Source organism: Nerophis lumbriciformis, linkage group LG16, assembly GCF_033978685.3.
Source record: "Nerophis lumbriciformis linkage group LG16, RoL_Nlum_v2.1, whole genome shotgun sequence".
NCBI lineage: Eukaryota > Metazoa > Chordata > Actinopteri > Syngnathiformes > Syngnathidae > Nerophis > Nerophis lumbriciformis.
Window position 1 is genome coordinate 17415113 of NC_084563.2, and position 27953 is coordinate 17443065.

General features: G+C 37.2%; 1 protein-coding gene across 3 annotated transcripts; it reads left to right on the forward strand.

The window, feature by feature from the left end:
• Positions 1 to 27701, forward strand: btk (Bruton agammaglobulinemia tyrosine kinase). Of its 3 annotated transcripts, none has more exons than XM_061977318.1 (19): positions 1 to 132; positions 3360 to 3408; positions 3803 to 3966; positions 7574 to 7678; positions 7836 to 7917; positions 8030 to 8155; positions 10153 to 10214; positions 14784 to 14971; positions 17412 to 17474; positions 17561 to 17615; positions 17727 to 17806; positions 18040 to 18167; positions 18250 to 18321; positions 23651 to 23822; positions 23889 to 24108; positions 24173 to 24237; positions 24307 to 24425; positions 27108 to 27265; positions 27384 to 27701. In XM_061977318.1, the coding sequence occupies exons 3-19, from the start codon at positions 3817 to 3819 to the stop codon at positions 27453 to 27455; spliced, it is 1917 nt and encodes a 638-aa protein (XP_061833302.1). In that variant the 5' UTR covers positions 1 to 132; positions 3360 to 3408; positions 3803 to 3816; the 3' UTR covers positions 27456 to 27701. The 3 variants fall into 3 exon arrangements, with proteins under 3 accessions (XP_061833302.1, XP_061833304.1, XP_061833303.1); XM_061977320.1 differs by having other exon boundaries at positions 23705 to 23822; XM_061977319.1 differs by having other exon boundaries at positions 14787 to 14971.
• The last annotated feature ends 252 nt before the right edge of the window (positions 27702 to 27953 follow it).

Below are 27953 nucleotides of genomic sequence, written 5' to 3' on the forward strand. Positions count from 1 at the left end.
CACACACACACACACACACACACACACACACACACACACACACACACACACAAAGTTAGAACGCACACTTTATGGAGGTTGAAGCTCCACACTCTAAACCTCAACGTTGGAATTTGGCTGTCTGATGCACGGGTAAGTAGCAAGCAGCTTTGATAAAAAAAATATTCAGTTAAATAATCAGTGGATATTCAATAAGAACATTATATACCGTATATTATATTTTTAAACCAGTTAAAATAGTCAAGTTTTGTTATTGCACCAATATAAGCCATATAATAAGGACGTTAGTTGGGACAAGGCTTAATCTTGTATACTGTATAACACAATGCATTTTCCTAATACTGTAAAAATAGTTACTACATTTTAAAATATCACAAATGTATTTTTACAAAGTACAGTAAAGGAAATAAATACTTTACTAAACTTTAATATTTTAAGTAAAGTTAAAAATTACATTTGTTTGTATTAATAAGCAAAATGTTATACTATATGTATTCATATATTTATTTCAATGAAATACAAAATAATAGAAGTAAAGTACTTCGCATTATTACTTAGACTTCTATATTGACATAACTGAGGAGGAATCCACTAATCCACCTGTTTCGCTCTTTTACTGTCTCATTTATCCCGTATGCAAGCAAACACGTGCATGTTTTTTTCACTTGCCACAGACTTATCTGTCAGGAAGCATCAGGAGAAACAGCATCTTCACAGGTTCCTGCTAAAACTAAGTCTCACAAACAAACAAAAAAACAGTTTTCTCCATCGAAATTTAGACGTTGTGGCAATGTATTGAATATTTAGACAACATAGTTTTATATTTAGATCTGGAACAAACTGGGAAATTGAGCCAACACAGCAGCAGTATTAAAACAGATATAAAAGCTAGTTAAAGAGCTAAGTATATAAAACGTTCATAACACAAGCTGAAAAATAAACAATCAGTGCAACTGTATTGCTAAAATATATTGATATCATTAACAAACAAATACTTAATGATATTAGTTATTATATATAATATAATAATAACTATTAAATAATTAATAATGATGGATGATAATGGCATTTTTATCAATAGAAATGTATCATTTAATTTCATTATTATTATGATTATTGTTGTAGGTGCGAGTTTACTACTACTACATAATAAAAATAATAATAATAATAATACTGATAATAGTTGTAAAGATACATCTTCTGGTGCAAAAAAAGAAGATGTATAAAATTAGGTAATAATAATTGTTCTGATTACTTATTATTATTTTTAATGTATTTATCTATCCCTTTATTTATCATTTTTATTCTTGAATATGTACTTGTGTGACAAGAACCACACAGACTGTCACAACTGAACTATATATACATAGATGTACATATTTACATATATACACATACATATACATACATACATTTATACACACATACACATACACATACATATATACAAACATATATACACATACATATATACACATATATGTATATATGCATATATACACATTTATACATATATATGTGTATATATATGTATATACACATATACACTATATATATATATACTGTGTATATATATATATATATATATATATATATACTGTGTATATATATATATATATATATATATATATATATATATGTATATATATATACATATATATATATATATATATATATATATATATATATATATATATATATATATATATATATATATATATATATATATATATATATATATATATATATATATATATATGACGTTAGGTCAGACCACTGAAAAAAACGGGAATGTGCTTTGAATGTGTTTGTCTTAATTATCAACCTGCTCAGGGATCGGAGATGGAAATTAGCCATTGCCTTTAATCTCACATATTTACATACCAAATGTTTATAATACGTATTGTCCCTTTTAAATAAAACTAAATCTAAATTGTTAATATGATCATTGTTGTTCGTGCGGCTGTACTATTGTATGTACTTTGTAGATACTATACATACAATAGATGTCTGTGCTCAAAAAATCGATTCACATCTGAATCGTGATTCTTATTAATTATGAAAATATATTCATGATTTTTGAATTAAAATGATTAAAAGAAAAACATATATATATACATTTTTAAAGAGTCGCTTTTAGCCCATCTCTACGCATGCTTGCTGCAAGTATACGTCAGCAACCAAAAGGAGGGTTTGTAACCTGTTTTGATAAGGTTTTATTATAATTACTATATCAAATAATACATTGCAAGAATCGGTTTGAACCTGGTTGAACCAAGAATCAATTCTGAATCAAATAGTCACCCGAAGAATCGGAACGTGATCGAATCGTGAGGTTCCCAAAGATTCCCATATCTCACTACTACTACTACTGCTGCTAATAATAATAATAATGATGATAATACTATTATTAATAATAACAACAGTAATGAAATATAAAATAATTGTTAATAAAGTAAAAATACAAAATAAAAGAATACATCAAAATGCATTAATAATAAATAGATAATAATAATAATTATGATTGTAATAATAACGATATTATTATTATCATCATCATAATATTAAATAATATTACTATTATGTTGAGTAAAACACAAAATAAAGGAATAAATAAAAATGGATAAATAATAGATAATAATAATAATTATATTATTATTATTATCATCATCAATAATAATATTATGAAATAATAACAATTATTATTAGTAGTAAAACACAAAATAAAGGAATACAAATGCATTAATAACAAATAGATAATAATAATAATAATAATATCAATAATAGTAATAATAATATGAAATAATAATAATAATTATTATTATTAGTAAAAACACAAAATAAAGGAATACAAATGCATTAATAACAAATAGATAATAATAATAATAATAATAATAATAATATCATCAGTAGTAATAATATTCAATATAATATTATTATTAGTAGTAGTAGAAAAAACACAAAATAAAGGAATAAAAGGAATTAATAACAAATAGATGATAATAATAATATGAAATAATAATTATTATTATTATTACGATTATCCATTTATTATAATTAATGCATTTTTTTATTTATTCCTTTTTGTATTTTTACTCTTGAATATTTTCTTGCGTGAAAATAGTCATGCTGAATGTCACAGTCAACACGCGAAATAGAGGAGAAAGCGCTCAGAAGGCGTTGCGATGAAGAGGGGAAACCTTGCGTGCGAGTATGAAATTAGTTATGCTCATGGTCGTTATGAAGATGATGATGCAGATATTGTGGACTCCACTTGTGACAGATTAGATCTGCAGGTTAACAGTGCTCTCTCTCTCTCTCTCTCTCTCTCTCTCTCTCTCTCTCTCTCTCTCTGCAAGCCTGACTGACGCAACTTCCCCATCGGTCTGTCTGCACTTTGGAGTCACTGTGAGTCAACCACACATTTAACAACAAAACAACAAAAAAGTAATTGTGGTGTTTAAAACTGACACAAACATCCAGTGAATTACATTACAGAGGTTCTTATTACACTTGTTACTTTTTGGACCAACAAAATGCCCAGATGTTGTTGCATTGAAGAAAAACATTGTTTGCATGGATGTTTCTGGTACAGCTTGACCGCACAGATGATACTGACGATACAAGGAAGTGCTCACATTAACTGGAAATAAGCTCAAATGCACAAAAGCAGTTTGATAAAGGCCATTTCCAGTATGTGATCTAATAAACCCATTAGAGCTGATGAATGGACTAAATAGATCAGTTTATCAACCAACACAGAACATTTTAAGGTCTGATATGGATTTGTAATCGATTCCAGATCAACCCCACCTCATGTGGACCATGTCTGAGAACGTTCTGGAAGCCATCTTCATCAAACGCTCCCAGCAGAGGAAGAAGACCTCACCCTTAAACTACAAGGAGAGATGGTTCATTCTCACGAGGGACAAACTCTCCTACTACGACTACGATCCCGACAAAGGGGTAACGTTTTGAATAGTTACTTTATGATTAATCAAAACTGCAAATTACACAGCGGAATTTGTCCTTGGAAATATTCAGGCCCTGCAGGATTTTGCCTGCTTTGTTTTGTGAATAATAAGTTAAAGTACCACTGATAGTCACACACGCACTAGTGAAATTACTCTCTGCATTTGACCCATCCCCTTGTTCCACCCCCTGGGAGGTGAGGGGAGCAGGGAGCAGCCGCGGTGGCCGCGCTCTGGAATCATTTTGGTGATTTAACCCCCAACTCCAAGCCTTGATGCTGAGTGCCAAGCAGGGAGGTAATGGGTCCCACTTTTTTGGTATGGTATGACTCGGCCGGGTTTTGAACTCACGACCTACCGATCTCAGGTCGGACACTCTATGCAGCCTATAATGCCTGAACTCTTGGCAGCTTTTTTTAGAAAGTTGCAGCAAAAGTTGCAATGTTTTGAGGCTCTTTTTTTCTTCAATAACATTGAATTAAATTGTGATTTAATATTTTTTTAATCAATGTTTTATTTGTTATTTGTAACCTTAACCTCAAAAAGCACAGAAACATGTATAATTGCAATACAAATACTGGATGTTTTACTCATTTTATATCATACAGACTTAAAAGTGGGCAGTAAAAACACAGACTCGTTGTCAAATTACTGAACTGTATCAATCAATCCAAACTAATTCTAGTAATAATTAATTATAATTACAAAAATAAACATGTCACAAGTTACAAGGCATTTGTAAACCGTTGAAAGCAATCTTAAAAATGTATTTTTTTGTTTATCCCAGATGAATAAAGCTTCAATACATATATGAATACATGTAAACTAGTAAGGATGCCAGTGTATGGCTAAATGTTTATATACTATGTTACCCAGAAGGCTTAGAGTTTGATTGATTGAGAGTTTTATTACTAGGTTGCACAGTGAAGTACATATTCCGTAAAATTGACCACTAAATGGTAACACCCGAATAAGTTTTTCAACTTGTTTAAGTCGGGGTCCACTTAAATTGATTCATGATTTGGTTGTTATCATCAGCCATCAACAATTGAGAACAGAGAAATGGATATTAGAACAGTGTAGGTGTGACTTGGTAGGATATGGACAGCAAGTAGTGGGCAGAGAGAGAGAGAGAGAGAGAGAGAGAGAGAGAGAGAGAGAGAGAGAGAGAGAGAGAGAGAGAGAGAGAGAGAGAGAGAGATCAGAAGGCATAAGAAAAAGTATCTGCATTTGATTGTTTACATTTGATTATTAACAATCCAGGGAGGGTGTTAGTTTAGGGTTGTAGCTGCCTGGAGGTGAACTTTTATTGCGGTTTTGAAGGAGGATAGAGATGCACTTTCTTTTATACCTGTTGGGAGCGCATTCCACATTAATGTGGCATAGAAAGAGAATGAGTTAAGACCTTTGTTAGTTCGGAATCTGGGTTTAACGTGGTTAGTGGAACTCCTCCTGGTGTTGTGGTTATGGCGGTCATTTACGTTAAGGAAGTAGTTTGCAGACAATAACCAGAACTAGATCTGAGCTACACAGGAGGGACACAATTGTGCAATAAAGAGTTTATATATTGTTACATGTGGCTGTTCCTTGCTTCGTCTACACAAGAAACAAACATACGTTTTTCGGAGGGGTTGGTTGAATTTGCGCAATCGTGACGTCACAAATTCTTGAGGGGACTGAATAAGGGAGGAAATAATGGAAATGTATGTCATTTGTTCCAACGACATGGCATCCCACAATACATCATGGTCCCTCCCCACATCGCACTTTGAAGTCTGCGGCTTCACTATATTGCACATTTTGGCCTTTTTCAAACATAAAGACATCTAAATGATACAAAAATATCAATACTTGAGTAGTAATGGTCAAAAGATGAAACCAAACCAAATAAACTGTTCAGTATCGGGGCCACTGATTGGCTCAGTCTCAAGCAGCATTACTGTATTGGACAAGTGTAAAGTTGACAATTTGTTGGTATTTGATGTGTAGAGTAGGGGGGCCAAAGTGGGGTCAAATCGGCCCACCAAAGGGTGTCTTTTCCAAAAATATTGTACAAATTCATACTCTTGTAAGCTCACACAATTGATGGCATATCCACAAGGCTAACAAGTTGCCATCTAGCAAACATAATGTTCTCCAATGCTTTAAATAATCGGGTTACGGAATTAATCTACTCACTTAATGTGCAGCTCTAGGCTTAAAATTGCTGTGTTTGGCCCATGGCTCAGTGGCACATTTTCTCTTTGGCCCTTGGAGGCAAAACGTTTGGGCACCCCTGGTCTTGAGTGCTTTCATAATGTTAAAATAATATATTTAGAAGGCAGTTTTTTTAATGCATACCGTCTGTGTATCGCACTGTATGTTTGTGCTATTGACAGTGAAAAGACGACACGGAAACTAGCGAAGCAAAAAGAACGGCGCTAGCTCGTTAAGCTTTGAAAGTGTAAAAAGAAGTTAACCACTGTTGATAGCAAAACGTACAAACTATAAAACAATAGACCTTAAAGGGGAACTGCACTTTTTTTGGAAGTTTGTATGTATATCGTTCACAATCATTATGAAAGAAATGACGAATGTATTCTAAATATTAAATACGATCAAAAGTCCGCTTACCATGGAGCCTACGAAGTCACTCTATTCTGCCTATAAAGCCCCTAAAAAAATCCAAACACCTCCATTTAAGTTTTGTATACATTCTGTAAGTATATATTGTATGTAGTAACATTTATAATAACATTTAATATTTATGTATTTTAATAATTTTAAGCATACATATTAATTAAAAAAGTTTTTTTAGTTAGTTTTTTTTTAATTCATCACTGATTATTACTCACTGCAGACTTCATGAGAGCCAACCAACATAATAAAACATCACTTACTGTACAAGGTCTGCTGTCATTAGGATGCCGACTGCTAGGATGTTCATATATTTCCATTTAGATGAAGAATGACTCATAACCCTTACCAAGCTTCTTTTCGTGTTGTTCTCGCCATTTCCGAGTCCAAATTGGCTGTCAAAGTGTACCAACTTGTTGGAATACGTCCTCATCCTTCTACTATCCAGGTGAGAGGCATGATTTATAATCTACAATAAAGTTTGACCAGCAAGGAAACGAGGAAGTAGCTGATCAGTCGATCATGTCAACATTGGCACACAAGCTCGTGATCACAGCTCTGCAATAAATAGTTTGTTAGAAAATGGATGGATGGACTTGGTCAATATTCAAGTCGTCAAATGTAAATGGAGTATTGTTGGCGCTTTTTGATTGGTTATTTATTGGGTTTATTGGCTCCGTTGACGCATTAGAATGCATTTAAAATCAACATTTGTCATCATGTCTTTCATAATGATTGTAAACGATAGGCAAAATTCCCAAAAAAGTGCAATTCCCCTTCAACTGGTGCAATGTTATGTTTTAAAAAATGTAAAAAAAATCCACAAACAAGCCAAATAAAAAAGCAAACAAAACACACACAGAGCTAATCCTTTGATCCAGTTAAATTTTACAGACTTTTGTGCGACCTTCAAGGCATATTGTCTTTAAAAATTCAGAACTGTACAACCTCACAGGCACCTGTTAACCTTGTACTTTTCATTGCAGAAGCGTAAAGGTTTGCGGGGCTACATCGACCTGGACCGGATCAAGTGTGTGGAGACGGTGCAGACGGAGCCCAACTGCCCGCAGGAGCGCATGCACGCATTCCAGGTAATGCTGATTACTGTGTGATATAAAGTGAAACCAATGATGCAGACTGGGGCTTTCAGGGTAGTAGCAGGTGTTAGTGGGCCACACAGGAAGTAGAAGAAGTAGAGAATTACTAGTGTGTAATAGTGTTTTCGTTTCATTTTTTTGTATCTCGTAGGTAATTTACGACGAGGGACCGCTGTACATCTTTGCAAAGAGCGAGGAAGTCCGGGCTCAGTGGATAAAGAAGCTGAAAGCAAGTCAGTGGTGCTAACTGCTTTACATGTGATATCATCATTGTTATCGCCACACGCGATAGAAGAAGAGTGTGCTCACGCAAATGGCCTCTCTGAATGTGTGCATTGTGTGTAGTGGTGCGGTTCAACAAGGATCTCATGCAGAAGTACCACCCTTGCTTTTGGATAGACGGCATGTGGCTGTGCTGCCAGCAGGAGGTCAAACAAGCTGTGGGCTGCAAGGTTCTGGATGGCAAGAACGGTAAGAACAAGATGCTCTGCTTTATTGGAAGAGTCCACAATGGAGCGCTCAGACATGGAGCGTAATTTTTTGACGGGGGGGCTTTTTACTGTTCAAAAATAATGTTGCGCTATTGAATGGAGACGAGTTAAGCACCCTGTAGACCGCCCCAAGCTCATTGATTGGCTATCCGTTGCTGCTGTATGTTGCTATAGTGACAATGATTGACAGCATGCAGCAGCTGGCCAATCAGCAGTCAGATGTGCCAACAAGCAATTTCATGCAGGTGAAGAGACGAGTTAGACTACATACACAGTATTTCTTGTTTGCTCTCAACAAAGGCAGACGCTTCCCTTCCCTCTCCCTCATCTTTCCCTGCTTTGCTTCTTCGTCTCATCTCGTCGTAACTTTTTTGGAGCCTCTCCCCGAACTATTCTCCAAATCTAAAACATAGAATTGATTGATTGGTCTCTCAACGTAATTGACAAGATTTTCTCGCCGAAAAGCTCGGTAGTAGTGGAGAGCCGAGTGCCTGGCGATTCTTTCCGTTGAGAGTATCGACCTATTTGGAACTATGATCAGGGCATCTGCCTGGGTTAAGCCCTGGTGTAGCGACAAATTTGGAAGATAAGGGCAGCCGTTCAAGGTACCCAGAAGCTGCCCGTTATGATTGATGGGATTAGCAGGGCTGTTGGCTCTCAGATTGTGGCGATTTCTGAACTAAATCGCAAACTGCATAACATTTATGATCAATTTGAGGACCAAGAATGAACGATTAGAGTAGACAAGTATTGGAAGGTATTTACTCGCCCTAACCCAAACATCCTACACCACACAAACACTCACTATTCACAGCTGCCCATCAATCCTCGATCCTATGCTAGAGCAGTTGACAACAGAAGAGAACCAAACGACATGGATGCTGCTTCTACGGAGCGGTCAACTGTCTGCAATCAAAGGAAATTGATGTCTATGTTAACACCATTGACGCGCGCATTCCACGGAATGGAAGAAACAACAATACCACGCCAATCGTCACTGTGAAGCTTGCCAACAGGAGATCCAAAATGGCATTGCTGAAAGAGGAAAAGAAGATGAAGGGTACAAATGTGTACATGGAGGAGCACCTCACTAAACATAACGTTTTGCCAAGAAACTAAGCACAAGAAAAATCTAATTCAAAACACTTGTATGCAAACTTAAGACCTATAGCATGTCACTATGTGGAATTAAATGATGGAATGGATTTAGCCAAGAAGTCAAACCATGTACAAATATGATCCAGTTTAAGATTCTGTTCAAACTCAAAGTGTTTACAAAGAACAACCTAGATAATGATCTTGAACCTTTTTATTAAAAAAAATAGATAATCTTATTCATCCCATATTGTGAACTATAAATTACTTAATTAACCATTTATTTATGAGAACTTGTTTATGTATTTAATCATTATTTACTTACTCAATGTATTCATTTGCTCATTTGTTTATTCATTCCCTGCCATGAGTACAAACAAATGTGTTAAAAACTGCTATGACACGAAACAGGGTAGGAATAAATAAGCTCTGCTTCCTCCTACTCCTTTGCAGATATGCTGTAATGGAAATATGTGATAATTGTAAGCATGTTCGAAAAGAACTGACACCACCGACCAGGGAGCTGCGCCGGCTCTGGCTGCAGCTGTGGTTGGCTGCCTACGCTGTACCAACCCTCCCGACCCTCCCATGTTTGCTGAGGGTATTTTTTTTGTCCCACACTACGCCCCCTACAGGAGCATAGTCTGCAGGTGGCTTGAGCCCGCAGTCTTTTGACATAGGACGTACACAATAAATTAAATCATCATACAATCTTAAAAAAAACTAAGTAAGTTATTTATTTAATTTCCTTAATTTTGTCCAAAAATGTATTATTGAACAATTTGTTTCCAATTCCAATCAAGACAGTTGTGTGTACCTCCCCGACTTCTGAAATGTAAATGTTGTCCCTGGCTCAGACCACACTTTTTTCTTCTTTAACAGGCTTCACATCCAAAACGTCACGGAGGGGATCCCGCAAACCACTTCCCCCGACCCCGTCTGAGGTAAACAAACCTGTACTGATATTTAACATCATTTGTGCAGGTAAAGTAGCAAGCACACATACAGTATGCCAAGGTGGAACTGTGATCAAAAGTGACAAAGAAAAGATGTGGACACGCTGTTTCTAATAGATTGTTCTTTAAGATAACTAAGATTGTACTATTTGTCTGTGGTTAGTGAGGGTGCTGGTTGACTAAAACATTGTGTCTTAACCATTGTTAGGAACTGAAATGCTTGAATGTCCAGGGTGAGTGGATGTTGGAACGGTTTAAATCGGTTGAGAAATGTGGGATATGGAGAGATTTGTATATTCTCCATTCATTTTCAATGGTGGGGAATTTTTGGAATCAGGGAATTTTCCGAACCTGTAAACATGGTGGCTTGAATGCCCAGGGAGTGTGTTGGAACAGTGAAATGTGGGATATGCAGTTCATTGTATATTTGCCAGTCATTGTCAATGGGGAGAAAATCACCGGAAATTCCGGGAAAACTGGGAATTTTGGGAAAGGAACAACATGTTTTGAGTTCGACATGTGTGAAGAGCACTGTGGGTTGAATGTTGAAAGGAATCGGGTAAAAAAAATGGCGCAAAATTTGGGCATTGTATAACTATGAATATATCCATTCATTTAAATACGAATTTCCTAGAAATTTGGAAATTCGGGAAAACCGGGAATTTTTGAAACTATAGATAATACAGCAATTGTCCTTGATGATATGAATGGGTTGGTGTTGGAATTTTTTGAAAGGGTTCAAAAATTGACGTAGTAGCAGTTTGAATTGGGATTTTTTTGCGAAAGAAAAATTATAACTTTTATTGTCCCAACTAAGGGGAATGTTTTGAAGGTGGAATAGTCAAAAACAGTTGCAAAATGTGGACTGTGATTAACCTTCCAGCAAGAGGTAAAAAAAAGGGCTTTGAAAAAATGGGAATTCTGGGAATTCCTGAAATTTTTTTGAACTTGGAAAAATTATAGTTTCCTTGTCCAATGTGAGTGGAGTGTGTGGATGGTGGAACGGTTCGAATCGCTTGTGAAATGTGGGAATTGTGCAAGTTCGAAAAATGCCCCATTCATTTTCCATGGGCAAAATGACGAGGAAAATTGGGAATTATTGGTAATTTGGGATATTTTCTTCAATTTTGGGGGAGGAGTGGCTCACAATTCCCGGTTGAGCCGAAGGTTTTGATGCTGGAATGGTTCCGATCGGATGAGCACTTTGGGCTGTGGAGCTCGTCAAAGTTTTTGGGCGGAATAATAATAAACAGATTTTTTTTTTGGTGTAGAACAAAATACAGTATGTTTGAAGGCTTGGGCATTCACACAATTATTGAATAGGATTAAAATCTAGGGTAAGATGACTAATTCAGTGTTAATATTTGAGTGGGTCCCGGGCCCCTTTCTAGTGGAAAAGTTGGGTCCTGAGGTCAAAAACGTTAAGAACCCCCCCCAACAAAAGGAGAAAATAGATTCTTCTCACATAAGTAGAACAAATCCTGAAACGCCATATTCACGTTTATTTGTCGAACTGCGTCCTAGTTCATGGAGGAGGTCACAAGGTGCAGGATCGTACCATTTCTGATTCTGGGGTTTGTAGGTTATCGGAGCATCTATTGTGGTGTAAAATAGCAAGACAAAGTGTTTGTTTGACTATATAGTTTGTGTTTCTGAAGTAGGGGGCCAGGATTTATACTTTCATCTTGAGTCTAATAGCGAAAAAAACTAATTTCCTCATGAAAAGTTAAAAAAGCATACTACTTCCTGAATAACAAAGCCAACAGGACTGTACTTTGTTTGATTTTGTAGTGTCTGTTAGTTTGCTAGTTAAGATATGTTTGGATTGATGACATAACCATTTATGTTTTTGGAGGTTGTGGCAAATTTCCTCTGAAAAAAGTTCCTGGTTGACAAAGAATAACGTAAGACAACAGGACTGAACCACTATTGATTCTGGGGGTCTATTCTGCCTTCCCGTTTGTTGGCTAGTAGGCTACTTCCTGGTTTAAGGGTGATATACAAGAAAGACGGGACCCGACCATTTTAAATTATGGGACGGTGCAGACAGTTTCACTGTGTCTCAAACAGCAAAAAGGCAAACTGTTTCCTCAAACAAAAAATAAGCCTATTCGTTGTTCGCTTGTTAGCAGGCTACTTCCTGGTTTACAAAGAATATCACAACGCAAGAGGACTGTACCATTGTAACTCAAATGGTAAAAAGAGCAAATACATGACTGTACCAAAAGTAAAAATGGTGTTTGTTTATCAGCCAGTCTTGTAGTTAATAAGTTAGCAGGCCATTTCCAGTTCCAGTTAAAAATTCCGACTTCTCGGTACAAATGGAATGCACCATAATGTCAGTCTTTATGAATCAGGACGTAGCCTGCTAACTATCAAACACATGGACAAACCAACATATATATATATTTTTAAACTTTTGTTTAAATAATGTACTTTTACCTTGCCAAAAAAGCGTACCATCCCATTGTTTTATGTCGTTTTCCATTCATCAGGAAGTTGCCTGCTAGCTATTCATGCTGTGGTCAAAATAATTCATGAAGATAAGCTCAGGACACAGTGAGTTGAATGATGCGGACACGTATGTTACTGGAAACTTTCTTATACGCTTCTGCCTTGGAGACTTTGTATATTATTTGATTATTTGATAATTGTTCATATTGACAAACATGCTGTTTTATACTGCAATATTGATCAATTATTATCACATACGTCTAGCTTGTGTGCTTAGCTGTCGTGTAGCTGCTAGCTCCTAGTACCATAACACGTTTACATTTCTTAAATTATTTCATTAAAAATAGAAGACAGTCTGTGCTTATTGGAGGACATTTAGATGTTAACTGATTGGCAACACTAAATGGTCCCTAGTGTGTGAATGTGAGTGTGAATGTTGTCTGTCTATCTGTGTTGGCCCTGCGATGAGGTGGCGACTTGTCCAGGGTGTACACCGCCTTCCACCCGAATGCAGCTGGGATAGGCTCCACCACCCCCCGCGACCCCGAAAGGGACAAGCTGTAGAAAATGGATGGATGGCTATAAACAAGTTAACACACTGCAGGACTGCTTGTATCGGACATTTTTCCATGCAACACTTGTTTTCTACTGATATCACACCAATATCCTATATCAATATCGGATTGGGACACTGCTCATTTTAATAGAGAAACACAAATAACCTAAATGTAAATAATAAAGTTCAGTGGGGCAAACAAAACAACTCGACGTGCCAAATCTGGCCCTCAGCCCCAGTTTGAGCGCCCCTGGTCTAGATCATCATTTTTAACTGGATTTGTATGAAAATGTAATGAGTTCCTTCTAATACAGCTGTGGTCAAAAGTTTACATACCCTTGTAAAGAACATAATGTCATGGCTGTCTTGAGTTTGCAATAATTTCTACAACTCTTATTTTTTTGTGATAGAGTGATTGGAGCACATACTTGTTGGTCACAAAAAACATTCATGAAGTTTGGTTCTTTTATGAATTTATTATGGGTCTACTGAAAATGTGAGCAAATCTGCTGGGTCAAAAGTATACATACAGCAATGTTAATATTTGGTTACATGTCCCTTGCCAGGTTTCACTGCAATAAGGCGCTTTTGGTAGCCATCCACAAGCTTCTGCTTGAATTTTTGACCACTCTTCTTGACAAAATTGGTGCAGTTCAGCTAAATGTGTTGGTTTTCTGACATGGACTTGTTTCTTCAGCATTGTCCACATGTTTATTAAGTCAGGACTTTGGGAAGGCCATTCTAAAACCTTAATTCTAGCCTGATTTAGCCATTCCTTTATCACTTTTGACGTGTGTTTGGGGTCATTGACCTGTTGGGACACCCAACTGCGCCCAAGACCCAACCTCCGGGCTGATGATTTTAGGTTGTCCTGAAGAATTTGGAGGTAATCCTCCTTTGTCATTGTCCCATTTACTCTCTGTAAAGCACCAGTTCCATTGGCAGCAAAACAGTCCCAGAACATAATACTACCACCACCATGCTTGACGGTAGGAATGGTGTTCCTGGGATTAAAGGCCTCACCTTTTCTCCTCCAAACATATTGCTGGGTATTGTGGCCAAACAGCTCAATTTTTGTTTCATCTGACCACAGAACTTTCCTCCAGAAGGTCTTATCTTTGTCCATGTGATGTCAGATGAAACAAAAAACCAACAAATTTAGCTGAACTGCACCTATTTTGTCAGAAGCTTGTGGATGGCTACCAAAAGCGCCTTATTGCAGTGAAACTTGCCAAGGGACATGTAACCAAATATTAACATTGCTGTATGTATACTTTTGACCCAGCAGATTTGGTCACATTTACGGTAGACCCATAATAAATTCATAAAAGAACCAAACTTCATGAATGTTTTTTGTGACATGTGCTCCAATCACTCTATGACAAAAAAAACAAGAGTTGTATAAATTATTGGAAACTCAAGACAGCCATAACATTATGTTCTTTACAAGTGTATGTAAACTTTTGACCACGACTGTATCAAGGAGATAACACTGTTATTCTAAGCAGATAACTAAACATGGTCTCCCTCTTGGGATTGTTCTTAAGGAGATGCCTGTGCGCCCATTACCGCCACAGCCCCACAAGGCCGAGGCCCCCTGCGTGGGTATGAGCGTCATAGCTCAGTACAACCACCCTGCCATGATGCCGCAAGACCTGGAGCTGAGGGAGGATGAGGAGTACACCATCCTGGAGATGTCTGACCAAAACTGGTGGAGGGCCAGGGACAAATATGGGTAAGTGACCGTCTAACACAGGGGTCGGCAACCCAAAATGTTGAAAGAGCCAAATTGGAACAAAAATACACACAAAAAATCTGTCTGGAGCCGCAAAAAAATTAAAACCTTTTAATGAAAGCAACACATGATGTACGAGTCTATATTAGCTATATTGGCCTACTATCAAAATGACAATGTGTCGCAGGCTGACGCAAATCTTCGTTAACAGAAATGTTGAAATGTAATATTTATTCTACACATTGAAAAACATTAGTAAAACTGATGCTTCTCAGAGGGTGAGATAACTCCTGGAAATGACTGGCTGAGAATGGCCAAAGGTACAGTATATACAGTATGTGCGTGTCCAAGTTAAAGAAAACGTATTCTTCTAATGGATTTATTACAATCTTTGCAAGCTGAGTAACATTTGCTTTGGTCTGGAACAACATGGCACACAAACAACTATCAGACATGCAGCCAATATTACACACAGATAATGTGTCATGAGACATGCAAATATAAATTAAATACACTGAGGACATAAGTAAAGGAAATTAATATACCTACAAACGAGGCATAATGATGTGATATGTACACACAGCTATCCTAAATAGCATGTTAGCATTAAATAGCTTGCAGTCATGCACTGAGCAAATATGCCTGATTAGCACTCCAACAAGTCAATAACATCAACAAAGCTCACCTTTGTACATTCACACAGTATAAAACATTTGGTGGACAAAATGAGACAAAAAAGGAGTGCCATAAAACACCTCTTTTTGTGGCAGCGTCGGGGAAAATTGCACATGTAAACTAACTACGGTGAGTTCAAGTACAGCCGAAATTAGTAGGACTAAACGGCGCTCCCCAAATACTCCCATCAGTGAAGCATGTTTGATCTAAACAGTGGGATTTCTAACAATTAGAAAGGTTTGTGTCACCTTTGTCCTCCTACAGAAACCATATTAAAACAAAAAATATATACTTTCTTTTTCCATTTTCATACATTTTTTAAAAGCTCCAGGGAGCCACTCGGGCGGCGCTAAAGAGCCACATACGGCTATAGAATCGCGGGTTGCTGACCCCTGGTCTAACTGGACACCTTTAATGAGTTAAAATGGGTACTGCACTTTTTTGGAATTTTGTCTATCGTTCGCAAAAATTATGTGGGACAAGAAGACATCTGTTGTTTTCTTTTTCTATGCATTTTAACTCGTAAATAAACGCTAGCAAAAGTCAGCAAACAATGGAGTCCGCCTATAAAGCGCTCTAAAAACATCAAAAAACAACCATCAACGTTTTATATACACACTGTGAGTATATATGTAATGTAATAACAGGCACATTTGTAATATTATGTAATATTTATGTATTTTGCTCATATTAAGCATACTATTGTGGCATATTATTTTCACAGACCCATGACAACGATCACTTTTCCCTTCAACAACAACAACACTACTAATCATGGCAGACTTCAAACACCACTTTGGGACAAATGATGATCCAGAACCTTTGGTTTTTGAGTTTGAATATACAAAGGATGAGCTACAAGTAGAAGCTGTGTGCTAAACAGATGCAGCTTTAGTGAAAAACAAAACATGAAGTAGCGGTATTGCCAAGTGCTAAGCAAGAAATACTAACTAGGAACATAATACAACAATCACTTACTGTACAATGTCTGCTCTCACTGGCATGCCGACTGATGAGACGTTCACATTTTCCCATTGACTGTAAATGCAGAATTATCAATAATACACCTGCAGGTAAAAAAAAAAAAAATTAATAAAAAGGTGGCCGCAATCAAGCGTTTTTTTTGTGTGTCTTTCTCTCCATCTTCGGGTCTAAGTTGAACGTTAAAGTTGACCAACTTTTCGGTTTTTGTTCACAACCTTCTATTATCCAGGCGAGAGGCATGATTTATAATCCAGAAGTAACTTTTACCAACTCAGAGGCGATGCAGCAGCTCATCATGTCAATATAGCAGCAGAAGCTAGTTAGCTCTCTGTGACCACGCCGCCTGCTAAAAGTAGTAACAATATCGCGAATACCGTATTTTTCGGAGTATAAGTCGCACCGGAGTATAAGTCGCACCTGCCGAAAATGCATAAGAAAGAAGGAAAAAAACATATATTAGTCGCACTGGAGCCCGGCCAAACTATGAAAAAAATAGTTCGAAAAATACAGTACTTGGTTAATATTTAGGTCACAAGGTGTAAATGGAGTATAGTTTGCGGTTTTTGGATGTTTTTAGAGGGTTTTATGGGCGGAATAGAGTACTCCCATTAGCGGGATTGTTGGCCACCTCTTACTTGCCGTATTTTACGAATTAGAATGCATAAAAAAAAGAAAAACATTGTCTTACATTGTCATTGTGAATGATAGGCAAAATTTCCCAAAAATGCAGTTTCCCTTTAAGATTAATTATTGACAATTTCTAACAATTTTTATTTTGTAGGAATGAAGGTTACATACCCAGTAATTATGTGGTGGAAACTGCAAACGGCTTAGAAAGATACGAGTAAGTACTGACATGCTGTTGGAAAAAAAAACCTAACTTCCTTTTATTGTACAAAAGTGTCACAAAACCTTTGTTTGTTTTCAAAGTTGGTTTTGTAAGAACACAAACCGGAGCCAGGCAGAGAAACTACTGAAAACTGAGGTAAATACACTTGGTCCCTTTAATAATGTGTTTATCGCTGTGGTTGTGGGTTGCAGCCGTAGTAGCCGCACCTTGTCCCACTCGATTTAACGCCACTTTCTGACCGTGCAGAATAAAGATGGTGGCTTCTTGGTGCGAGACTCAAGCAAGCCAGGGAAGTACACAGTGTCTCTGTTCAGCAAAGGAGGCGGGTGAGTTTGACACTCTGCGTTACCGTCTACTGTACATCCTGTGTCCACTGGCTACAAGTGCAGCAAAAAGAAGAAGTACCACAAAAGAACAAACTGTGTCACGCATAGGCAGGGAGGAGGTTTTGATGTAAATCATTTATGCAAAACTCCTCCTGCCGCTATCTGTTCTGCAGATAAAAGCAATGCCCTCATGCATCTGTGAGGGTGTCATGTCTTCCTTCCCCTGTTTGCAGAGAGGCAGGTGGCATCTGCAAGCATTACAACATCTGCACAACAGCGAAAGGACAGTTCTATTTGGCCGAAAAGCACAATTACTGCACCATCCCTGAACTAATTAACTATCATCAGCACAATGCAGCAGGTTCATACTTTGTAAAGACATTATTATATTTGATCAAATGAATAAAAAAGATGCAATAATGTCCTGCTATCTCCATCGCTAGGTATGTTCAGTAGGCTGAAACACATCGTCTCCAATCGGGCGCGGCCTCCATCAACGGCAGGTCTTGGCTATGGTAAGTCACTGCTATGTTTTGAAACATATTTATTTACTCAAGTACATTTTCCTGTTATTTTATACGCTGAAATAGGTTGATTTCTTCTTGAAATGCTCATTAAAGCACTGACAAAGTAGGTGTGTCATCAACTGAGGTGTGACGTTCACGAGCGAATTGAGTCTCTAGAACGGTTCTTTTAAGTCAGGGGTCGGCAACCCAAAATGTTGAAAGCGCCATATTGGACCATAAATACAAAAAAGTAATCCGCAAAAAATTAAAAGTCTTATATAAGTGATATAATGATGGCAACACATGATGTAAGTGGCTAATAAGCTATATCAGCCTACTATCAAAATGACCATGTGTTGCAGGCTGACGCAAATCGTCGTTGACAGAAATGTTGAAATGTAATATTTATTCTACACATTTTTACAACATTGGAAAACATTAGTAAAACTTCTCAGAGGGTGAGATAACTCCTGGAAGGGACTGGCTTAGAATGGCCAAAGGTATAGATGTGTGTGTCCAAGTAAAGGAAACGGCAGGTTGTCTTCTTCTAATGGATTTATTACGATCTTTGCAAGCTGGGTAACGTTTGCTGGCATCTGGAACAACATGGCACACAAACAACTATCTGAAATGCAGCCAATATTACACACAGTTTGTCATGAAACATGGACAAATAAACTAAATACACATCCATCCATCCATTTCCTACCGCTTGTCCCTTTTAGGGTCGCGGGGGGTGCTGGAGCCTATCTGAGCTGCATTCGGGCGGAAGGCGGGGTGTAAAGGAAACTAAATGAGCTCAAATATAACTACAAATGAGGCATAATGATGCACTATGTACATACAGCTAGCCTGAATAGCATGTTAGCATCGATTAGCTTGCAGTCATGCAGTAACCAAATATGCCTGATTAGCACTCAACACAAAACGATAACATCAACAAAGCTCACCTTTGTGCATTCACGCATGACATAAAACATTTGGTGGACAAAATGAGACAAAGAAGGAGTGGCATAAAATACGTCTTTCTGTGGCAACGTCGGAGAAAGTTGTACACATTCCGATCTAACAAAGGTCTTAACTCATTCTCCTTCTATGCCACATCAATATGGAATGCACTCCCAACAGGTGTAAAAGAAAGTGCATCTCTATCGTCTTTCAAAACCACACTAAAAGAACACCTCCAGGCAACTTCAACCCTAGCCTAACACCCTGACCCCACCACATCCCACCTCCCCGGATTGTAAATAATCAAATGTAAATAATCAAATGTATATACTTGTTCTTATGCTTTCTGAGCTCACTATGTTCACTGCTCGCTGTACATATCCTACCAAGTCAGACCTACACTGTTACAATGTCCATTTCTCAGATGATATAACTGTTGATGACTGAAGTGCTGATAGCAACCTAACCTAACCCCCAACAACCCCCTCCACATCCCACCCCCCGGATTGTAAAAATTGTAAATAATTCAATGTATATAATCTGATGATGATTACATTTATAACTTGTGTGATGACTGTATTATGCTGATAGTATATATTTGTACCATGAATTGATTAACGTGGACCCCGACTTAAACAAGTTGAAAAACTTATTCGGGTGTTACCATTTAGTGGTCAATTGTACGGAATATGTACCTTACTGCGCAATCTACTAATAAAAGTTTCAATCAATCAATCAAAAAACATGTAAAGAAACTGTTGAGTCACAGTCCACACAATGGTGACTTCAAGGGCCGCTGGAATTAGCAGGACAAAACGGCACTCGCCAAATACTCTCATCAGTGAAGCATAGACACAAACATAATAAACAGTGGGCTTTCTAACAATTAGGAAGGTTTGTGTCATGTTTGTCCTCCTGCAGAAACCATATTACAACATAAAAATATTTTTCATCCCTTTTCTTTTACCATTTCCATACATTTTTTAAAAAGCTCCATGGAGCCATCAGGGCGCCACTAAAGAGCCACATGTGGCTCTAGAGCTGCGGGTTGCTGACCCCCATTTTGAGTGAACGACGAGAGCCGATTCGCAGTTGCAAGCTGTTCGTTTGGGAGCCGTTTTTTTTTTTTTAATGCACATGCAGTAGCAGGATCTGCAATTGCAGATGCAGGCTTCTTGACTGGCCGTGAAAATGAGGAAACGAAGCAACTATTTTATTCACTTTTTTAGTTGTCGTTGAAGCCACACTCACCATGTAGGGGTAGTACTATTTTGAAATTCAAATTTTTATTATGTCCTAATTTTTATTTGTACTTTTTATCTATACATCTACACATTTTTCTGTATTGTCAAAATGCTCTTGTGCTGCAAAGTTTTTTAGATGAGGTAAAATTCAAAATGGTAACAGTGGGGAAATGGCACCACCTTATGGAATGTTTACACTGAAAACAAGACAAATACATATATAGTCACTATTTCAGAATAATTCACACCAATAAAGTAAAATTATTCTGAGCCACATCTTATCTGATTTTTACCTTGATAAAAAAAAAATAAAAAAAAAATTAAAAAAGACCTATAATAACAAACGAGTCTTCTGAACGGCTCTTTGAAAAGAACAGCGCCTCATCTCTCGTCGGTAAAAGACTAAATTACCCATAATGCTATAGCTAGCCTCTTAAAGCACAAAGGCGGCAGTATACATGCTGGGCGACACTCCCTAACAAAAATGTTGGATAGAAAGATTAATTTACAAAGCAAATATTAAGAAAAGATGACCATTTGATGGAAGACACAACATACTGTATCTTGCCGAATAAGTCATTGAAACATGCCAGAAATGCCGCTAGCTAGTGATATGGATGTAAATGTTTGGGGCCCCTAACGATTCAATCTGATTTTGATTCCTAATGTGATGATTCATTTCAGAACAGATACTCGATTCAACACGATTCTCAATTCAAACCGATTCTCGCAATGTATTATTTGGTATAATAATTATGATCATTAATAGGTTAGAAAAGCTCAATCTCGTTGCATGAAGATGGCCCAAATAAAGTATTTTTAAAAGTTGAGTTTCATAAAAAATTATTAAATAAATAAAATAAATGCGATGAGGTGGCGACTTGTCCAGGGTGCACCCCGCCTTCCGCCCGATTGTAGCTGAGATAGGCTCCAGCGCCCCCCACGACCCCGAAGGGAATAAGCAGTAGAAAATGGATAGATGGATGGAAAATAAATGTTATATATATACATATACTGTATATACACATACTTATATATACATTTACTGTATATATACTAGGACTGGACAATTAAACACATTTTAATTTCGATTTCGATTATGGCTTCTCAATATTATGAAAATACAATAATAATTAAAAAAAAACAATTAATGTGCCGCGTAACGTGCATGCAAATTCCTGAGCTTGCAATAATGAAACAGATGAGGAGCGAATGGGTGAGAAAAGAGCATGGCTACGGGAAGTTTGGGATGTTACCATTGCTGCTTTTTTTTTTTTTGACACAGCCCTAGTATGCCTAATCAATAATCCCTAAACTCAATAAAAAAAGTCACATAATTGGCCAATAAAACGGAATCCGCTGATATACGCATAATAATATCAGGAGGAAGAAACATAGGTTTGGGAAAATAATGTGTCAGACAGCGCTCATGTATCCCTGACACACCTGTCCTGATAAAACAATGTGAATGTCGAGACGGTCATTTGAAACTAGAAAGCTAAAGCTAGCAAGAACAATCCATACACCCACAACACATCTCATCTGCTTGTGTTGTTGTGAACGACAATGTACAAACAGTGGTCGCAACTTGAGAGGCGCTCTCTCTCTTTTTTTAATAGCCTCAAGTGAGTCGCCTTTTTTACTCGTCAAGCTCAGAACAACAACACAGCACACTTCCCCCCTTCAAAATAATAGCGCAAGGCGCCACATCCTGTACAAAAGCACTAACAAAATAAAGGTTTCAAAAAAGTACCTTACACAAGCATAATGCACTTAAAGGACGTATACACAATTATTATGCTTTGACCTAAAATACTCGTCGAGATTGTCCAAAGATGTATTGCACAAATAAATGTGAGGATTTTTGCATTTAATTAAAAAACATTTTATTACATGTTATTTTACACAAATAGTACACACTCTATAGTGGTAAAATAAGTGTAAAAGGTAAAAAAAAACTAAATTAAAAACAATTAAAACGGGAAAACAAAATGGTATTGTTTTATATATTGTTATATTGTTTTTGCTATTATTATTATTTTACTTGTGTTGGTGTATTTGTTACTAATTTATATGTTTTTTTTAAACTTTATTTAAATATACATATAAGGTTTAGTTTTGGTGGTACAATAAATACTCATGTTTTTAAATTAATTAATATACATATACATAAATATATATATACACATATATAATCTTATATGTATATACATGCATATACAGGATGTATATATATATATATATATATATATATATATATATATATATATATATATATATATATATATGTATATATGTATGTATATATATATATATATATATATATATATATATATATATATATGTATGTATGTGTGGGAAAAAAATCACAAGACTACTTCATCTCTACAGGCCTGTTTCATGAGGGGTTCCCTCAATCATCAGGAGAAAAATCTCCTGATGATTGAGGGAACCCCTCATGAAACAGGCCTGTAGAGATGAAGTAGTCTTGTGATTTTTTCCCACACATACATATATTGCGCTCTACTACGGTATCGAGCACTATTTTTTGGATAACCTTATTAAGACATATATATATATATATATATATATATATATATATATATATATATATATATATATATATATATATATATATACATAATATACACATATACACAGTATATATACAGTACATATATACATACATACATACATACATACATACATACATACATACATACATACATACATATATATATATATATATATAAAAAAAAATTAAATTATTTTTTTTAAAATTATGAATCGATTTAGAATTGGAAGGAATAAGAATCGTGTTTCGGATGTGAATCGATCACCCCTAATTAATAGATAATAATTGAGCAGATAGATGTATGAACAAATCAATAAATTAAATATTCTGTGATAAATTTTGGCCTGGATACTGAATGACGTTATAATACGGATAAAGTAGAGCCTTGCCGTGAACATGCCAGTTGTTTCAAAACTCTATTACCCATAATGCCATTGGAGGAAAAAACGGCAAAAAGAAAGGACAGTTACGATACATTAATAATAATGATAATAATATTATTATAGTATGGATACAGCACAATAAAAACACCTATCTTTAAAAAAAAGATGTATTCTGTTGTCTTCTTCAGATATGTGGGAGCTTGACCCCTCCTGCCTCACCTTCATTAGGGTCTTGGGCACAGGTCAGTTTGGAGTGGTGCAGTACGGAAAATGGAAGGGCCAACATGACGTGGCTATCAAGATGATTAAAGCGGGCTGCATGTCCGAGGAAGAATTTATTGAGGAAGCTAAGATCATGATGTAAGATCAACCAGTCAAACTAAAGTCTGTCTTGGCAACTAATCCTACTGAAACTCATCAAACTAGGAAGCTCCACCACGAGAACCTGGTCCAGCTGTACGGGGTGTGCACCAAGCAAAGCAGCATATACATCGTGACCGAGTTCCTGTCCAACGGCTGCTTGCTCACCTACCTCAGGGAGGGCCTCAGGCAGCACCCCACGTCCGTGCAGCTGCTGGAGATGTGCAAAGACGTCTCCGAGGGCATGGCCTACCTGGAGTCCAAGCAATACATCCACAGAGATCTGGTGAGAGAACAATCAGCTGACGGTCAAGAAGACACCATTCAAATACGCTCCAATTCCTAATCAGGCTGCAAGGAACTGCTTGGTGGACGGCAACGGCACAGTCAAAGTGGCTGACTTTGGACTATCGAGGTAAAATTACAGCAGCTGATGAACCTAATAGTAACAGATAATAATAACATCTTCCTCCTGTTCCAACAGATACGTCTTAGACGATGAGTACACAAGCTCGGCCGGTTCTAAATTCCCAGTCCGGTGGTCTCCTCCCGAGGTTCTCCTCTACTGCCGATTCAGCAGCAAGTCGGACATCTGGGCTTACGGTGTGTGTGATCGTATAGAAATAACTGTAAATTAGAGACGTCCGATAATGGCTTTTTTGCCGTATCCGATATTCCGATATTGTCCAACTCTTAATTACCGATCCCGATATCAACCGATACCGATATATACAGTCGTGGAATTAACACATTATTATGACTAATTTTGTTGTGATGCCCCGCTGGATGCATTAAACAATGTAACAAGGTTTTCCAAAATAAATCAACTCAAGTTATGGAAAAAAATGCCAACATGGCACTGCCATATTTATTATTGCGGTGCCATGTTGCAAAGTGCATTTTTTTTTTAACATGCCTCAAAACAGCAGCTTGGAATTTGGGACATGCAGGGAATGCATGAGAAGGTTGAGGTGGGCGGGGTTGGAGGGGACTGGGTTGAGGTGGAGGGGGTGGGGTAAGGGCTGGCGGGGGGTGTATATTGTAGCATCCCGGAAGAGTTAGTGCTGCAAGGGGTTCTGGGTATTTGTTCTGTTGTGTTTATGTTGTGTTACGGTGCGGATGTTCTCCCAAAATGTGTTTGTCATTCTTGTTTGGTGTGGGTTCACAGTGTGGCGCATATTTGTAACAGTGTTAAAGTTATTTATACGGCCACCCTCAGTGTGACCTGTATGGCTGTTGACCAAGTATGCCTGGCATTCACTTGTGTGTGTGAAAAGCCGTAGCTATTATGTGACTGGGCCGGTACGCAAAGGCAGTGCCTTTAAGGTTTATTGGCGCTCTGTACTTCTCCCTACATCCGTGTACACAGCGGCGTTTTAAAAAGTCTTAATTTTTACTTTTTGAAACCGATACCGATAATTTTGAAACAGATACCGATAATTTTGGATATTACACTTTAAAGCATTTATCGGCCGATAATATTGGCAGTCCGATATTATCGGACATCCCTACTGTAAATGCAGTTTCTTGGCCGCAGTGTCATGGTGACCGTCGAACAAGACAATAGAAAAGCCAACAATGCAATTAAATAATAGCAACTCCTTCATTTTACAAGCCAAGTTGACCTTACAACACAACTGTAGCAATACCTACAAAACGCCACCATGTGACACCTTTACGTTCCTTCTCCATGTCATGTCTTGTGTGAGTAGTTATGCTTTATTTTGCTTTTATTTAGTTCTATTACTCATTAGCAGTGGTGGGCCATCAGGGCTTCTCTGCTGGCCTAACATAACCAGAAATCATGATCGTAATTAAAGATAAAATATTTTTTTTATTTACTTTCCCTAAATATCTAAAAGTATTCATATCCTCTTCATGTCATATTATGCTTGTTCCAGTGCTGTTGTTTTTAGTTTTAGTTTGTATCCAATCAGAATTCAGCTAGCTTATGTTGCCATGCTGTACCAAATCTGCCAGAGGCCTTCAGAATCAACAATGCGGGCACATACAGTTGATAGACAGTTGCGATAGCCAATCAGATCACGAGTTGTTGTCAGTAAGGCCTTCTAGCTGGCCTCACATTGAACGTGTGATTGGATACTCACCGGGACCGTTAACGGATGAATTTGTGAACACATAGAGTTGATAGGCAGTTGCGATAGCCAATCAGTTCACAAGTTGTTGACAGTAGCCTATCTAAGTAGCCTGATGTTAACTCACTTGTCATTCCAAAGTGAGTGTCCATTCACAAGTTTAAATTTAGCAGGAAGCAGGAAGTGTTGCGCCGTAGCCAGACCGGGATAGCAGAGAAAGAGAACAAAACGTTGATTAGGTGGCAGATATATATTTGCAAGGCCATTTTCAAGAAGGATATTTAAAGAGAAACTACATCTTGTGAGACGATGTCGGCCAACCCCGGAAACTAGCTCAGCTGTTCTGACGATGAAATGGGGAAATGCTCGCAATTTCCACTCGAATTAGCCGATGATGAGGGGCACCACTGTCTTATACGGCGTCGAATAGGTCGTTGAAATTTTGTATTTTTTCACTTTTTAATATGTTTTTTGCTATTTTAATTTTGACAGTACCACATAAGATATGTTTTAATTGCTGATGCGTTTCAATTGATTTTTAAATGCGCCAGAAAATAACCCGTTTTGTACACTGTTGATGTGTTTCAATGCGGTAGGACGTAAGTGTGTTCCTGTATAGTATTTCTTCAGCAATAGTCATGTGGTGACATCAATTATAGTATTTTGAGAGGTAATCTTTGAAGTCGGACATCACTGAAGGCCCGGGTGGGAAACGCATGGCCCGCCACTGCTCATTAGGGGTGTGAATCTCTGGTCTGGCCACCTAACGATTCTCGTATCAAACCGATTCTCGCATTTTGGTATGATAGTTATAATTAAACTTTTTCAAAACAGGTTACAGGTTAGAAAAGCTCCTTCCACGGAGATGACCGGAAAACAGCTTTTTTTTTCTTCTTTTTTTTAATCAATTTTTTATGTAAAATTATGAATTGATTCAGACTTGGGATGAATAAGAATCACAATTTGGATGGGACTCTTTTGTGCACCCCTTTTATTCAGTGACTAACTTATTTTTCAACTTAAAAATGACACATTATTGACTCTTAATTGTTTCCAATGGGGAAATGTTTCTGAAAGTCAAGGATTATGTTTGTTGGCAATATTAACAGTTTTTTTGTTTTACAAAAATTAACACAGATACAATCACAGTTAAAAATGTCAGATAACTAATGGTCATATACTTTCTCAGGGGTTCTCATGTGGGAGGTGTACACTTTGGGGAGGCTTCCGTACGACCGGCTGAACAACAACGAAATAGTGGATCAGGTATCCCGAGGCCTGCGACTGTACCGTCCTCAAATGGCGTGCGAAAAAGTCTACAGCATCATGTCCAGCTGCTGGCTAGATGTGAGTATAATTATATATATGTTTAATCTACCCGTGTTTTTAAACATATTGTAATTGTGTGTGTTTTATATCAGCTGTTATTTTCTTACTTTGTGTGTTTTTTTTCTTCTGTTTTTAGAAAGCAGACGAGAGGCCTACCTTTCAGGAGTTGGTGTTCACCGTTCAGGATTTGCTGTACGAACTCCAGTAGGTCCCAGCATCCAGGACATCCAGAAGAAGCCTGGAAAATTAACATTTAGAATGTTTCAAAAGTTATATTGTGGTCACATATCATTTATATTTTTGTGACTAGAATGTTGCATGTTTTGTTGAACTCAAGGGGAATATATTTGACTTAGTGGTTCGACGTGTAAGTTAGCTTTGTAAATGCATACCTAATTGCACAAGTAAAAGCTAAGTGTGTCAGGCTTTTCAATAAATGTGTTTAGAAAAATAATAGGCTCCTGTCCCCTGTGTTTATACCACAATAAGAACCTGCAAATGCATGTTTTTCCTCTATAAGTGATTATTAAGAGCCATTTTGCTTTCTCTTCCACTTCAGAAAAATACTTTGCTTTACATTGTATGTACTGTATGGTGTTCCCCCCCGCCCCCCATCAAAACAGTGTAGCAATAGATACCATTGTCCACTGCAAAGGACATTGCATAAAAAATAAACACTTTTTTTTTTTTAACTATAGAGGCTTCC

Bases quoted from the DNA above. Each gene is read 5' to 3' on its own strand.
- btk (XM_061977318.1), top strand. From the start codon at position 3,817: ATGTGGACCATGTCTGAGAACGTTCTGGAAGCCATCTTCATCAAACGC. The intron at 10,215-14,783 runs GTAAACAAACCT...ATTGTTCTTAAG, and splicing joins TTCCCCCGACCCCGTCTGAG to GAGATGCCTGTGCGCCCATT. The intron at 17,616-17,726 runs GTAAATACACTT...CTGACCGTGCAG, and splicing joins AGAAACTACTGAAAACTGAG to AATAAAGATGGTGGCTTCTT.